The sequence below is a fragment of the Grammomys surdaster genome, unplaced genomic scaffold (assembly GCF_004785775.1).
Source record: "Grammomys surdaster isolate TR1022 unplaced genomic scaffold, NIH_TR_1.0 222, whole genome shotgun sequence".
In the NCBI taxonomy this organism is placed as follows: Eukaryota; Metazoa; Chordata; class Mammalia; order Rodentia; family Muridae; genus Grammomys; species Grammomys surdaster.
This window is the reverse complement of record NW_021604667.1, coordinates 2599049-2612404: the sequence shown is the minus strand read 5'-3', so window position 1 is coordinate 2612404 and position 13356 is coordinate 2599049. Positions and strand designations below refer to the sequence as shown.

At 42.0% G+C, this 13356-nt stretch overlaps 1 protein-coding gene across 1 annotated transcript in view; it reads left to right on the top strand.

The window, feature by feature from the left end:
- Positions 1–621: 621 nt before the first annotated feature.
- The window catches only part of CUNHXorf56 (chromosome unknown CXorf56 homolog), a 13908-nt gene continuing 1173 nt past the window's right edge, over positions 622–13356 (top strand). Inside the window, exons 1-6 of the mRNA XM_028773164.1 lie at positions 622–789; positions 1072–1189; positions 8290–8331; positions 10901–11039; positions 11942–12031; positions 12660–12752. Of these exons, the coding sequence (XP_028628997.1) occupies positions 666–789; positions 1072–1189; positions 8290–8331; positions 10901–11039; positions 11942–12031; positions 12660–12752 (606 nt within the window). The 5' untranslated portion in view covers positions 622–665. The remainder of the gene's footprint in view (positions 790–1071; positions 1190–8289; positions 8332–10900; positions 11040–11941; positions 12032–12659; positions 12753–13356) is intronic.

Genomic DNA, 13356 nt, shown 5'->3' with positions numbered 1-13356 from the left:
TGAATACAACCAGTAAAATCAAAATATTTACTGGTATATCTAAAATCTGGGTTATATGTATAATGTATAGTCCTTTATTTATGTCGAGTTTTACATATACTCATAAATATTCATGAAAAAGAGGGATGGCTCTCAGTAGGTAAAGGTGCTTGCTGCTAAGCCTGAAGACCTGAATTGCATATTTTGAGATCCGCTGAGTGGAAGTAACAGAATTCTGAAAGTTGTTCTCTAACCTCAACACGCGCCTACACACACACACACGCACACAGGCACACACACACGCACACACACACACACACACACACACACACACACACACGCACGCACGCATGCGCGCGCACACACACATACAAGCGCGCGGGGGAGGCGGGGGCGGCGCGCGGGGGGCGCTAATAAATAAGAACAATATTGATGACTGTGTAGAAATAATTTAAATAATACCGAAAGTGTCGTTAACTAAAGCTGCCTCAAACTGAGCTTCTATCAACTCAGCACCCTCCCCCGCCTCCCCCTGCATCTTAGCGGGATGGGACATTCCGGAAGTTAATCAAGCCGGCATCAACACGTGACCAAGGGTGGAGAAAGGGTCTGGCGCCAGTGTCTGTGACGCCATCTCGGCGCGACTCTTCATTTTCCTGGAGTTTTCTGGCTGCTCTGCTGGAGCTATGCCGAAAGTCGTGTCGCGGTCGGTTGTCTGCTCAGACACCCGGGACCGCGAGGAATATGATGATGGCGAGAAGCCCCTCCATGTCTACTACTGTTTATGCGGCCAGATGGTCCTGGTGCTGGGTGAGTGGCGGGAAGTGGCGGCTGCAAGGAAACATCGGGCTTCTTTTTCTCTTTTCTTTTTCAGTTTTCTTTCCTTTTCACCCCCTTCTTTTTCTTTTTTGCTTTGAGATAAGATCTCATTAAGTAGCTCAGGCCGACCTTGAACTCATTATGTATTCTAGATTGCCCCCAAATTTGCTGGTGATCCTCTTGCATGCCACTGCATTCCAGGCGTGCACCACCACTCTAAGGTCAAGGTATGTTTTAGTGACTAAGCGAGGAAATCCTTCTCCATTCCTTCAGATTGCCAGTTAGAGAAATTGCCCATGAGGCCCCGGGACCGGTCTCGCGTGATCGATGCCGCGAAACATGCTCATAAGTTTTGTAACACAGAAGATGAGGAGACTACTTATCTTCGGAGGTAAGGGCTTAATGCTTTAGTTCGCTGCTGTGTGGAGATCTGTTTCCGATAAATGTAAATTATCCTATGCTAGTTTTAAGCAGCTCATACAGTTAGGCCTGATACTTTGACGTTTGTGCTAATATCCTAACTTATTTTCAGTCAACAAATTATTTATTGTACTTTGTTGAAATGGTACTGAAATTTGCCTCTCTTGGCATTTGATGCTCCAGTTACAGGTTTGAATGAGTTAGTACAACCTGTAACTTCTGTTGTTATATTATTTGCAGTATTATTTGCAGGGCTGGGGATGGAACCAAGGGCTTTAGTCTTGCTTGGTGAACTCTCTCCTATAGAGTTACATCCCTAGCCTTATGAATGTCTTGTGCCAGGTACTGAGCTAGGTACCAAATCTATGAATAAGGCACAGTCTTTGTTAAAGAAATCAGTGAGGAAACAGGCTTCTTATTATGATAGAAGGAAATGCCGGTGCTGTGAACAAAGGCTATGAAAAAACAGGTGGGAGAAGGTTATTTATTTCACATGTGTTGTGGTCAGGAAAGGCTCTAAAGGATAGTCATATTTGCACTTGGCTTGAGCTAAGACTTCACTAGTTCTTAAAAGAAGATGTGGAACAATCCAGGTAGAAGGAATTAAGAGCATCAAATGTAATGTCCATGGGAAATTTCAATAGTCTTGTGGCCAAAGCATGGCTTACTGTTTTAAAGAAAAGGCATCATAAGTACTGTGGTGAGGAGAGTGAAATGCTTTGTCTGAAGGCAGTGAAATGCTATTTCTCTCTCCCTTTCTCTCTCCCTCTCTCTCTCTCTCTCTCTCTCTCTCTCTCTGTATATGTGTGTGTGTGTTAGGGGGTGTTGCTCGTGTGTGTCTGTATGTGTGTGCGCATGCTTGTAGAGGTCAGAAGACAATCTTGGGTGTCAGTCCTTGAGTGGCACACACCTTTAACTCCAGCACTCAGAAGGCAGAAGCCAGTGGGTCTCTGAGGTCAGCCTGGTTGACAGAGTGAATTCTAGGATAGCCAGGGATACACAGAAAAACCCTTCTTCAAAAAAACAAAAACAAAAACAAAAAAAGAAGAAGAAGAAGTATCTCTCTTACTGGCCTAGAACTTGTGGCGTACTCCATGTTGGCTGCCCAGTGAGCCCCAGAGAACTGCCTGACTCTGTGCTGGTGTTACAAGGACACCACCAAACCCAACATTAAGCTATTAAGCTAGATTCCAGGTGCCAGGTGATCGATCTCAAGTCCTACTGCTTGCTTGCAAGGCAGGTGCCTTACAGACTGTGATCAATCTCCTCCTCAGCCTTTGTGTGTGTGTGTGTGTGTGTGTGTGTGTGTGTGTGTGTGTGTGTGTGTGTGTGTGTGTTGGTATGTGTTTTGATATATTCCTGTGAGTACAGCTGCCTATAGAGGTGAAGAGAAGATGTTTGATTCCCCTGGAGCTAAAGTTCCTGGTGATGCTTGTCAACCACCTAACAAGGGCCCTGGGAGACAAACTTGGGTCTTCTGCAAGAACAATGTGCTCTTAGTCACTGAGCCATCTCTCCAGCCCCATATTTCCATTTTGTAAGGAAGGAGTGACATAGTTAGATATATATGTTTCTAATTTGAGGAATCCTTGGTGTATATGGGTAATTTAAGGTTACATAAAACGAGCGTAGAACAAAGGATAAGGCTATAACTCAGTGGGTAGAGTATTTGCAATCCTGATACTCCACATAGCTGGTACCCTTGTAATTCCAACTCTATGGAAATCGGAGCAGGAGGATGAAAAGTTCAAGGTCTTCCTCAGATATATATGTCCTAGGCTTATATGAGTCCCTTTGCATACACACAATATAAAACAGATGGGAGAGAAAGAAAGGAGTAAAGATTTACAAAGTAGATCAAAAAATGAATAGAACCAGGAGAACCTAATAACACAGAGAATAAGAAAGGAAAGAGGGCTCTGCACTTAGCAGCACTGGCTGCTCTTCCAGAGGACCTGGATTCAATTTCCAACATCTACACGGTGGCTCACAACCATCTCTAACTCCAGGTCCAGGGGATCTGATGCCATCTTCTATAGACAACACATGCAGGTAAACCTCACACACACACAGGTTTTTTAAAAAAGAGTCCCAAGATGTATATGAAAGATAAGAGTGGTCACCCACAGGTGCCCAATCGTACAGGAGGTCCATTCTAAGGAATAAAATCCACTCATTTATTTAGCAAATACTTCATTTTCTGAGCTCCTTTGTATGCTGAACACTGTCTTACACACTTGAATACACTGGTATATTAACATACTAAAGCTGCTATAGTAAAATACCACAACCTGGGTAGCTTTAAGTAACAAAAATGAACAGGCTCAGACTTGGAGGCTGAAGTCTGAAAATTGTTTTACTGTCTTGCTGTCTTACTTTTTCCTACTACCTATCATCTTTGGGGGGTGAGGGGAGGATGGGGGAGGTCTTACTATGTAGACCAGGCTGTCCTGGAGCTCATAGAGATCTGCCTGCCTTTACTTCCTAAGTTCTGGGATTAAAACCATGTGCCACCAGGCTGGTGTTTTTTTTTTTTTAATTTTTATGTATAATTTGTGGGAGTAGGACATGCATGGGGCTGCCATAGCCTGCCTGTGGAAGTCAAAGGACAGCTTTAAGTAGTATTATTCCCAGGAATAGAACTTGGATCATCGAGATTGGTGTCAGATGCTTTGCACCCTGAGCCATCTCTCTCTTTTCTGAAACTTCCCCCCAGCTATCCTTAGTGGTTTTGAGTTTTAACCCCAGCTATCCTTAGCATTCCTTGGTTTGTCCATGCATCCGCCATTATCTGCCTGTATCATCATGTGGCTTTTTTCTGTGCCTTTTCATTTTTAGAAAGTTGACTTTTTGTATATGAATTTTTGCCTGCATGTATGTTTGTACATCATTTGTGTGCCTTGTGCCCATAGAGGCCAGAACAGGAATCCCTTGGACCTGGAGTTACAGATGGTTGTGAGCCACCATGTAGTTGCTGGGAATTGAACTCAGGACCTCTGGAAGAGCAGCCAGTGCTCTTAACCTCTGAGCCATCTCTCCAGCCCTTGTCCTCTTATTTTAACTTTTTGTTGTTTTGTTTAGTTTTGCTTTGACAGTCTCTCCTGTAGCACAGAGCCTTGACTGGAATACTTGTGGAAAGTGTCCCAATCTTCCTGCTTATACTTCCCACGTGCTCAAATTACATGTGTCATTTTGTCCTAGGTTTTATCCCCCCCCCCATTATTTAGATTATTGTTTTTGAAAATTATCAACTATCTTTAGGATCACTGTAATAAGCACATTTAAAGTTCTGTATTTTAGTAGTATTTATAATGGCTATTCTTGTTTGTCAACTTGACTATATCTGGAATGAACTACAATCCAGAATTGGAGGACTCACCTGTGATCCAGATCTTGAGGCTGGAAGACACAGACTTCTGACCTGGATCTTGGCGTGGAGATCTTGAGGCATAATGGCTATGAAAAGTTTAGGCCCGGGCAGGATAGTACAGGCCTTTAATCCCAGGAGACTGAGGCAAGGATATCTCTGAGTTCGAGGTCAGCCTGGGACAAAGCAAGTATCAGATCTAGGCATGGTGGTACAAACCTCTAATCTGGGCCACAACTTCTGCTAGAGACCTACATAAGGACATTGGAGGAAGGAGGATTCACCCCTTCTTCAATGGTTTGCACTTACTTGCCAGCACATTTGTTAGAACCTACTTATACAGGAGACCAGTTGAAACAACTAGCCTCATGGGACTGAGCAACTACTAGATCTTGGACTTCTCATACATGGCTGCCCATTGTTGGACTACAGACTAAGTCATCACGGTAAATTCCCTCAATATAGAGAGACATCCTATAAATTCTGTGACTCCAGAGAACCCTGACTAATACAGTATTATATATTAATATGTATTATTCTGTTAGTACAGAAAGTAATTTCATACAACTAGGTTTCAGTCTCCTGTATCATAAGGGTAGTCAAGAAAACTACTGGGTGACCCTAGACTGAAGTAGAAACGCTGAAATCCAGTCAGCCTTTAGGCTAAAACAGCCTTAGGCCTAGCCTTACTTAGTGGCAAGTAGTGCCTTATTTGATGGCAGGGCCTAGGCCAGGAACTTGTGGCCAAGCTACTGTTAGGGTTCAGAGTTCTTTTTTTTTTTTTTTTTTGGTTTTTTTCGAGACAGGGTTTCTCTGTGTAGCCCTGGCTGTCCTGGAACTCACTCTGTAGACCAGGCTGGCCTCGAACTCAGAAATCCGCCTGCCTCTGCCTCCCAAGTGCTGGGGGGTTCAGAGTTCTTAGCACTTACCAACAAGCAAGTGTACTCCCTTTATCGTAGTTCATGCTCTAGTCATGAGCAGCTTTTCCAAGGACATACTATACTCTTCTGTTGGCCAAAGCAGGGTTCTAGTCTGTCCTTACTGTTTCTCTTTGTTACCTGTTACTTCTGAGCACGCAGCCCATGGCCCATCTTTTCATCTACTTCTTGAGTGAGCTTGGGCAATTTGTGTTATTGTTTCTTTTGTTTTCATTTTTGTTCTTTGAGATGGGATTTCACTTCGCAGCCTAGGCTGGCCTTCAGCTGGATCTGTTTGCTTTAGCCTCCCATGTGCTGGCCTTAGAGCCAAATGCCACCACACCCAGCCAGGTCATTCTTTTTCATTCTATAACTTCTAAGTTATTTAGTTTGTTGGTATATAATTGTTCATAGAATAACCTGACAGAGTTTTTATGTCTATACTTTTGGTAGAAAACCCTGGAGTTTTAAGTCCTAATGACATCAGAGTAATTCTCTGTACATAGTAATTCCATGAATACAGTATACATATTTGGAGTATTTCCTTTGGATGAAGTCCCATTTTCTATCAGAACCCTGGCAGGAGCATCACCTCTTCATGAAGTTTCTGTGACTCCCTCAGAAAGATAGGAGTACCACCTCTACTGCCATTACAAAGTCCTCCATTTAAGAACTTGATATCATCAGCCAGATATCATCCTAGTTTATGGAGTCTGAAGCTGGAGGATTACTTGAGTTTAAGGTCCACCTGGGCTACATAGGCAAACTACAGATCATCCTAGTGGGCTTCAATAAGATCTTATATCAGAAAAAGCTTCCTCGATTATAAGTTTAGTTTCCTTATTAAGGTAAATTCTTTCAAATTCATTCAGTGTTTATTGTACATCTTCTGTATGTCCAACACTTTTAAGTTTATATCTATGGTATTTTGTCTGCATGTATATTTGTTGACCATGTGTGTACCATGTATCTGCAGAGACAAGAGGGCATTGGACCCCCTGGAACTGGAGTTACAGGTAGTTGTTAACTACCATATGGGTTCTGGGAATTAAACCTAGACCCTTCGGAAGAGAAGCCAGTGCTCTTAACTGCTGAGCCCTCTCTCCAGCCCTATATGTAGTGCTTTGCTCAGCTCTGGCAAGTGGTAAGACAGACTCTGTCTCATCTCAGGGAATGGATGATGGAAATTTAATAGAAAAACCAGGTTTATTGGAAGCCATATGAATGAAACAAAGGGTTGGAAGGGAGAGTGACATGAGAACCTCTTAGTGAAAGTGGTCAGGGAAAGGCCTCTGACTAAGTTACTTAGAAGTGGCATCAAAGTAGATGAAGAGAGCAGCTATAGCAACGTGATGAGCAGAACATTCTGGGCGGAGGGAGGAATGTGTGGACATGGTCACCTGTTGGAAAGCACATGTTCTTTTCAAAGAACTGAAACAGAAGGAAGACTGATTTGGCCAGTGTCTATGAAAGAGGGAGGGATACAATGTAGAAGATGCTACAGAACCCAGTTATGTTCTTAAGTGGTGTCTGGTAAGCCATGGTAAGGAATTTGGATTTTATTCTGTAAAAAGAAGCCACTTCTGCCTTTTTAGATAGTGATTTGGAGGAAGAAACTAATGGGAGAAGATTTTAGAATACGAGGTTGAGATTTTTTATTTCAGATAGGAATTCAGATTGAGGAAGTCCAGCTATGTTATAACATACGTGGCAGAAAGCGAGGGCAAGAGAGAGAGGTTGACTCTGTATTTATTATAGAAAAAAATCTAAAATTTCCATATGCACAAAACAAAACATAAATCAAACACAGATCACAAACTTAAGAAAGAAATACTTGTGAAACTCATTAATAGTGCAAATCTCATTAATAATGGAAGTCTTTTTAATGTAAAGAAAAAACATAACTGAAAAGATACGAGCTAATGGTTCACCAAAAACAAAATACAAAAAAAAAATGGCTATCATACTGGGGCTAAGATGTATAGCTTCAGTTTAAAAAAAAGAAATGCAAGTTGGGAGGTTTCTTTTTTTCTTTCCTTAGTTTCTGAGATGTATCTTGCTATCTTACTGAAAATGTGTATTTTCAGTACTAATACAACTTTGTGGGGTGTGTGTGGGTGTGTGTGTTGCATGCACGTGGATGCATGGATGTATGCACATGAAGAGTCTAGAGCCGAATGTTGGGGTGTCCTTTGTCACCCTGAGACAATATCTCTCGCTGAGCTAGATCTTTGTCATTTCAGCTAGGCTGACTGGCCAGGGATCTCTCAGGATCAGCCTATCTTGATCCCCACAACGGCATATATAGCCGTGCCTGGCTTTTTGTGTGGCTGCTGGGGAGTTTACCTTTGGTCCTTGTTCTGGCAGAACAAGCACTCTTATTCATTGAGTCGTCTCTCCAGCTTCTGACACAGCCTTTGTCTAATGTTTTTCTGCCCATAGTTGGTGAAATCTATAGATTCAGAAACCATGGATGTAAAAGGCTGACTATACTTGTCGTTAATATTGTTGAATTATAAGTCCAGTCACTCTTGTGACTGCTTATATTGCTACCCTTTTGTCTGCTTAGTTAGCATGGTACCTGACCTCTATTAGTTGCTCAGTACATGTTTGTGAAAGAAGGAATGCATGCTACAGTTATGTATTTATTTAACACAATGAAGAGCTTCTGAACTTTTAGCATGAGTTATGGTAAGTGATGAATAAACAGAAGAAATGAGCTAGGAGGTGGAATCAGTTATGAGATATGCTCTTACCTTTTCTTTTTAACTTCCTTTTTCTGTCCAGGCCTGAGGGCATTGAACGTCAATACAGGAAGAAATGTGCAAAGTAAGTAACATCAGTGTGGGGTTTTTTGGTCATAGGTAAGTAAAAGCATGATGTGTTAGGAAAATAAGTCTCTCAACCCAAATGCTAATATGTTTCCCAAAGATGTTAGTTAAATTCCATCCCTGACCAGCTGATTATAAAAGTGAGGAAAATGAGGGCCTTTTTTTTTTTCCTTCTGGGGCCAGGTCTTGCTATGCAGTTCAGCCTAGCCTTAAGCTTTTGGTCATTTGCCCTAGCCTCCCAACTGCTGGGACTATAGGCATGAGCCACCACACCAGGCAAAAACTTGAGGTTGTTTGTTTGTTTCTTTTGTTTCTTTTGTTTCCAGACAGGGTTTCTTTGTATAGCCCTGGCAGTCTCGGAACACACTCTGGAATTAAAAGCAAAAAACTTAATTTTTAACATTGTACAATTTGAGAGAGTAAGATTAAATATGTCTGCAATAAAATTTTCCCATTTAAATATTCAATTTGATGGGTTTTGACAAAAACTACAGTTAAATAATGCCACCACCATCATGATAGAAGACATTTGCAGGGCTTGAGAGATGGCTCAGTGGTTAAGAGCACTGACTGCTCTTCCAAAGTTCCTGAATTCAATTCCCAGCAACCACATGGTGGCTCACAACCATCTATAATGGGATCTGATGCCCTCTTCTGGTGTGTCTGAAGACAGCTACAATGTACTCATATAAATAAAATAAATAAATTTTTTTAAAAAAAGAAGAAGACATTTGCAGCAGTCCACATGTCCTTTGCAGCCAGTCTCCTCCGTTCACCCTTCCCTGGTAGTCACTGCTTCATGTCCCTGTGTTCTTGCCTTTCCTAATGTTTTAGGGGAAAATCTATAAGTTTCCTACTACATACAAATGTATGTCTTTTATACCTGGTCTGTCTTTCTCTGTTCCCCTCTCCTCTTCTCCCACTCCCTGCTTGCCTGCCCACCTCCCTTTCTGCATGCCTGTCCTCCCTCCCTCCCTCCCGCCCTCCTTCCCTCCCTTTATCCCTCCCTTCCCCTTCCTTCCTTCCTTCCTTCCTTCCTTCCTTCCTTCCTTCCTTCTTCCCTCCCTCTCTCCCTCCCTTCCCTCCCTTCCTCCTTCCATACATGTGGGGATCTAAAGACAACTTGCAGAAGGTTCTTGCCTTTTTCCCTGTGGGTGTTGGGGATCAAACTCAGGTTGTCAAGCTTGGCAATAGGCTCCTTTAACTACTTGGCCTCTCACTGGCCTCTATACTTAGTTTTTCTGTTTGATGTTTTTTGGATTGATCCAAATTGCTGTGAGATCATTCGTTTCTCTTTATTGCTGCGTATCCCATCCTATCAGTTCATTTACTTATTCACAGTGTTCTTTATTTTTGAGTATTACATGGTATCAGCTTGTTTGCCCATTCACAGTGAGTTTGAGTTGCTTCTAGTTTTATCTATTACCAGTAACATTGCTTTGAATATTCTAGATAGGTCTTATTGTGGGAGATAGATATGTATGTATGTATACACACACACACACACACACACACACACACACACACACACACTGGAGTAGAATTGGCTGGGTCATAACAGAAAATGTGACAATATAATTTTGTTAGTTCCAGGTTCGTGTATACAATGTATTATGTAGACTGTAAAGCTAAGAATCCTTTTTTTTTGGTTTTTGAGACAGGGTTTCTCTGTATAGCAACAGCTAAGAGTCTTAAAGGATGTTTTTTTTTTTTTAAACAAAATTTCCAGCTTTAGGCTATTAATAGTAAGACTATCAATGATTTCAATTTTTCGTGTCGTTTTGAGTCAGGGTAGTTCTGGCTGTCTTATAACTTACTGTGTAGACCAGGCTGGCCTTGAGGTCACAGAAATCCACTTGCCCATGCCTCCTGAGTGCTAGTATTAAAGGTTGGCCACTATGCCTGGCAGTTGAGTTTAATCTTAATGTAAGGACAGTTGTGTGTTGGCTCTCAGAAGACTCCGAGTAGGAGCACTGAATGAAGCAGAGGAAAATAAGTTGAAGACAGGAAGGCATTTGAGTAGTTAGCCATACTGGATGGATGAAGCTAGTTTTTCTCATATCTTATAGGTCTACTTTTTAGCTCAGAAAACATAATGGTCAGCCGTGGCGGTTGTACAACATTTGATTTGCCAAACACTGCAGTGATACTTGTCCATTTCTCTTGAAGCTTTAAAATGAAATAGCAAAGGGAACAGAATGCCCAAACCAGTGTTAAAGCGCCTGGGAAGAATGGTAGCAGTTTTTACTACAAAGCCAATAGCAGCATTAGCTAGTACTTCCCAAACTTTGTTTGATGTCAATACACACGTGTGATGCAGATGAAAATAGCAAAGTCTCGGGCCTCACTCATCCCTACATTTGCCAAGCTAGAATATTCTGGTCGAGACCTAGGAATCTGATCAGAAATTTCAACATGCATCCTAATTAATTCTTATCAAGTTCTTTTGGGGAAAAGTGAACATATTATGCCACAAACCAAACTATTCTCAGAAACTGGGTCTACTTTTGCAAGCGTTAAGGATGTAGAATTAGAGGCCTCCCAGAGATTCACTCTGCCATTTGCAGGTGTGGACTGCCGCTCTTCTACCAGTCCCAGCCGAAGAATGCTCCTGTGACCTTCATTGTGGATGGAGCAGTAGTGAAATTTGGCCAAGGCTTTGGGAAAACCAATATATATACTCAGAAACAAGAGCCTCCTAAGAAGGTAATTATCACCAAAGGACACAGACGGCTTAAGATAGCTACACATTTAGCCCCAAATTTAATTAGTGCTGGGGATCAAATCCAGGACTTTTGCATGTTAGGCAAGCATCACTGAACTGTAGCAACGCCCCCCCCCCAATTTTTAAAATATGATATATAATACCTGAGAAAGTTGGATTTGTTGATGAAGTACTTAATGAAGAAAATTTCACTGTTGTGTACAAGTAGATATTATAGGACTATAACGTTTATTATTTGTTTTATATACAGTAGTTTCGTAACCTTAGACATTGTATAATCTTTATTTTCTTTTTCAGTTTTTTTTAAGAGTGGGAACAACTAAATCCTCAATGAATTAGACTGATTTTTAAATATACATTTTAAAGCCCTTAATAGTGGGCCAGAGAAATGGTTCAGCCATTAAAGGCTACACTCACAACTGAAAATATATGAGTTTGGTTCCTGGCACCCATGGCTGTCTCTTCAGCTACCTTTTGCATGATGGTGGTGATGGTGGTGGTGACGACAGTGGCTGTGGTGCTGGTGGTGGTGGTGGTGGTGGTGGTGGTGGTGGTGGTGGTGGTGGTTCGTGCCTTTAATCCTAGTACTCCAGAGGCAGAGGCAGGCAGATCTTTGATTTCCACCCCAGCCTGGAATACAGAGTGAGTCCCAGGCCAGCCAGGGCTACACAGAGAAACTGTCTTGGAAAAAAAACAAAAAATGCCAAAAACCTCAATAAGAAATGCTTCAAAACATTAACATTTAGATAGTCAGCCTGTCCCTAAGAGGCAGGCATTCCCACACCCCTTCTGTAAACAGACATGCACATAAACACACTTGTATACAAGGCTCATGGATCCTTCTGGGGTGAACTTAGCTTGATGCCTCTTCCTCCTATTCTAGGTTATGATGACCAAAAGGACTAAAGACATGGGCAAGTTCAGCTCTGTTACGGTATCTACCATTGATGAAGAAGAAGAAGAGATAGAGGCTGTAAGTGCTTCTGCTTTCAGGGAAAGTGGAGTAGGGGAAGGGAGCAAGGGGACTCTAGGGTCAGAGCCTCTGCGGAGCAGAAGAGTTGGCAACCTAGCTTTCACACTCTGCCCTGCTAGTAAGCAGTTCTATGCTATTGGGCTAGTGCCTGTCTCCTAAATGGGAGAGACAGCTATAAAGTGAGAACAAGGAACTTGGATCCTCTCATTGCTTTTTCATTTTAAAGCTACTGAACTGGATTCAGGCCTTTAATTCCAGTACTCTGGAGGCTTAGGCAGAAGGATTTCAAATTTAGGATCTACATGCATTCCATAGCAGATTCTATCTTCAAAGCAATAATAAATAAATGAGATACTGCACTGGATAGTTTTCAGTCCCTCCCAGCCTGGCCCTGATGGTTTGAGTATGTCCTTAGTACCAGCAGTTGCTTTTCTGGTATTTCAGTCAAGTGGTTTTTACTGAGGGCCCTTATCAAATGATCCCCATGGAAACCTGAACTTTCCTGGGTCATTGAGAAGATAAAGAGTTACAATCTTAGACTTAAGTGGTATAAATAACTACTGAGATCTTTGTTGTGGTTCCTGAGAAGTGCATCATCGGTCTAAAGATCTGTTCTGTTTTCCTATAGAGGGAAGTTGCTGACTCCTATGCACAGAACGCCAAAGTGATTGAAAAGCAGCTGGAGCGCAAAGGCATGAGCAAGAGGCGGCTGCAAGAGTTGGTAAGTGGCATGGGGAGGAAGGTCCCAGGCCTGCCTGACTTGGATTTCTTGCTTTGAATGATTTGCAGAGGCAGAGAGAGCCTTTAGGAAGCTGTTGGGAGTTACTAGTATAGTTGGCTGCCACTGTTCTCACCCAGGCTCTGAATGTGTTTGTAAACCCTGCTCTACAGTAGTGACTGGAGCCCAAAGCCTAAATTAGAAAATCGTATGTGATAGGCCTAACTAGGGTCATGTTTTACTCTGCTGCTTGTGCTCTAAGGTCAGGAGTTAAGAGCCAGGTTCTTAGTGCTCTCCAGTGTGATGGTGTCCAGTTGTGCTACTCAGTATAGCTGAATTGGAGTTGCTAGCACTGCTTTTAAAGCACTGCTGGTTTTGTCTTATCCATGGGATTAACTTAGAGCACAGCACCTCTGTGTAGGTTGGGATCTCCATTTGTTTTGCTTATTAAATTATAATTAATATGTATATATGTATGTATGTATGTATAGTATAGTATACATTCTGACTGCCCTTACCTGTACCCTCTTATCTCTCTCCCACTTCTGTCCATTTCCAATTTCTTTGTGTTTTTTTTAATAATTTTTTTTTAGATAATAATTGCTTG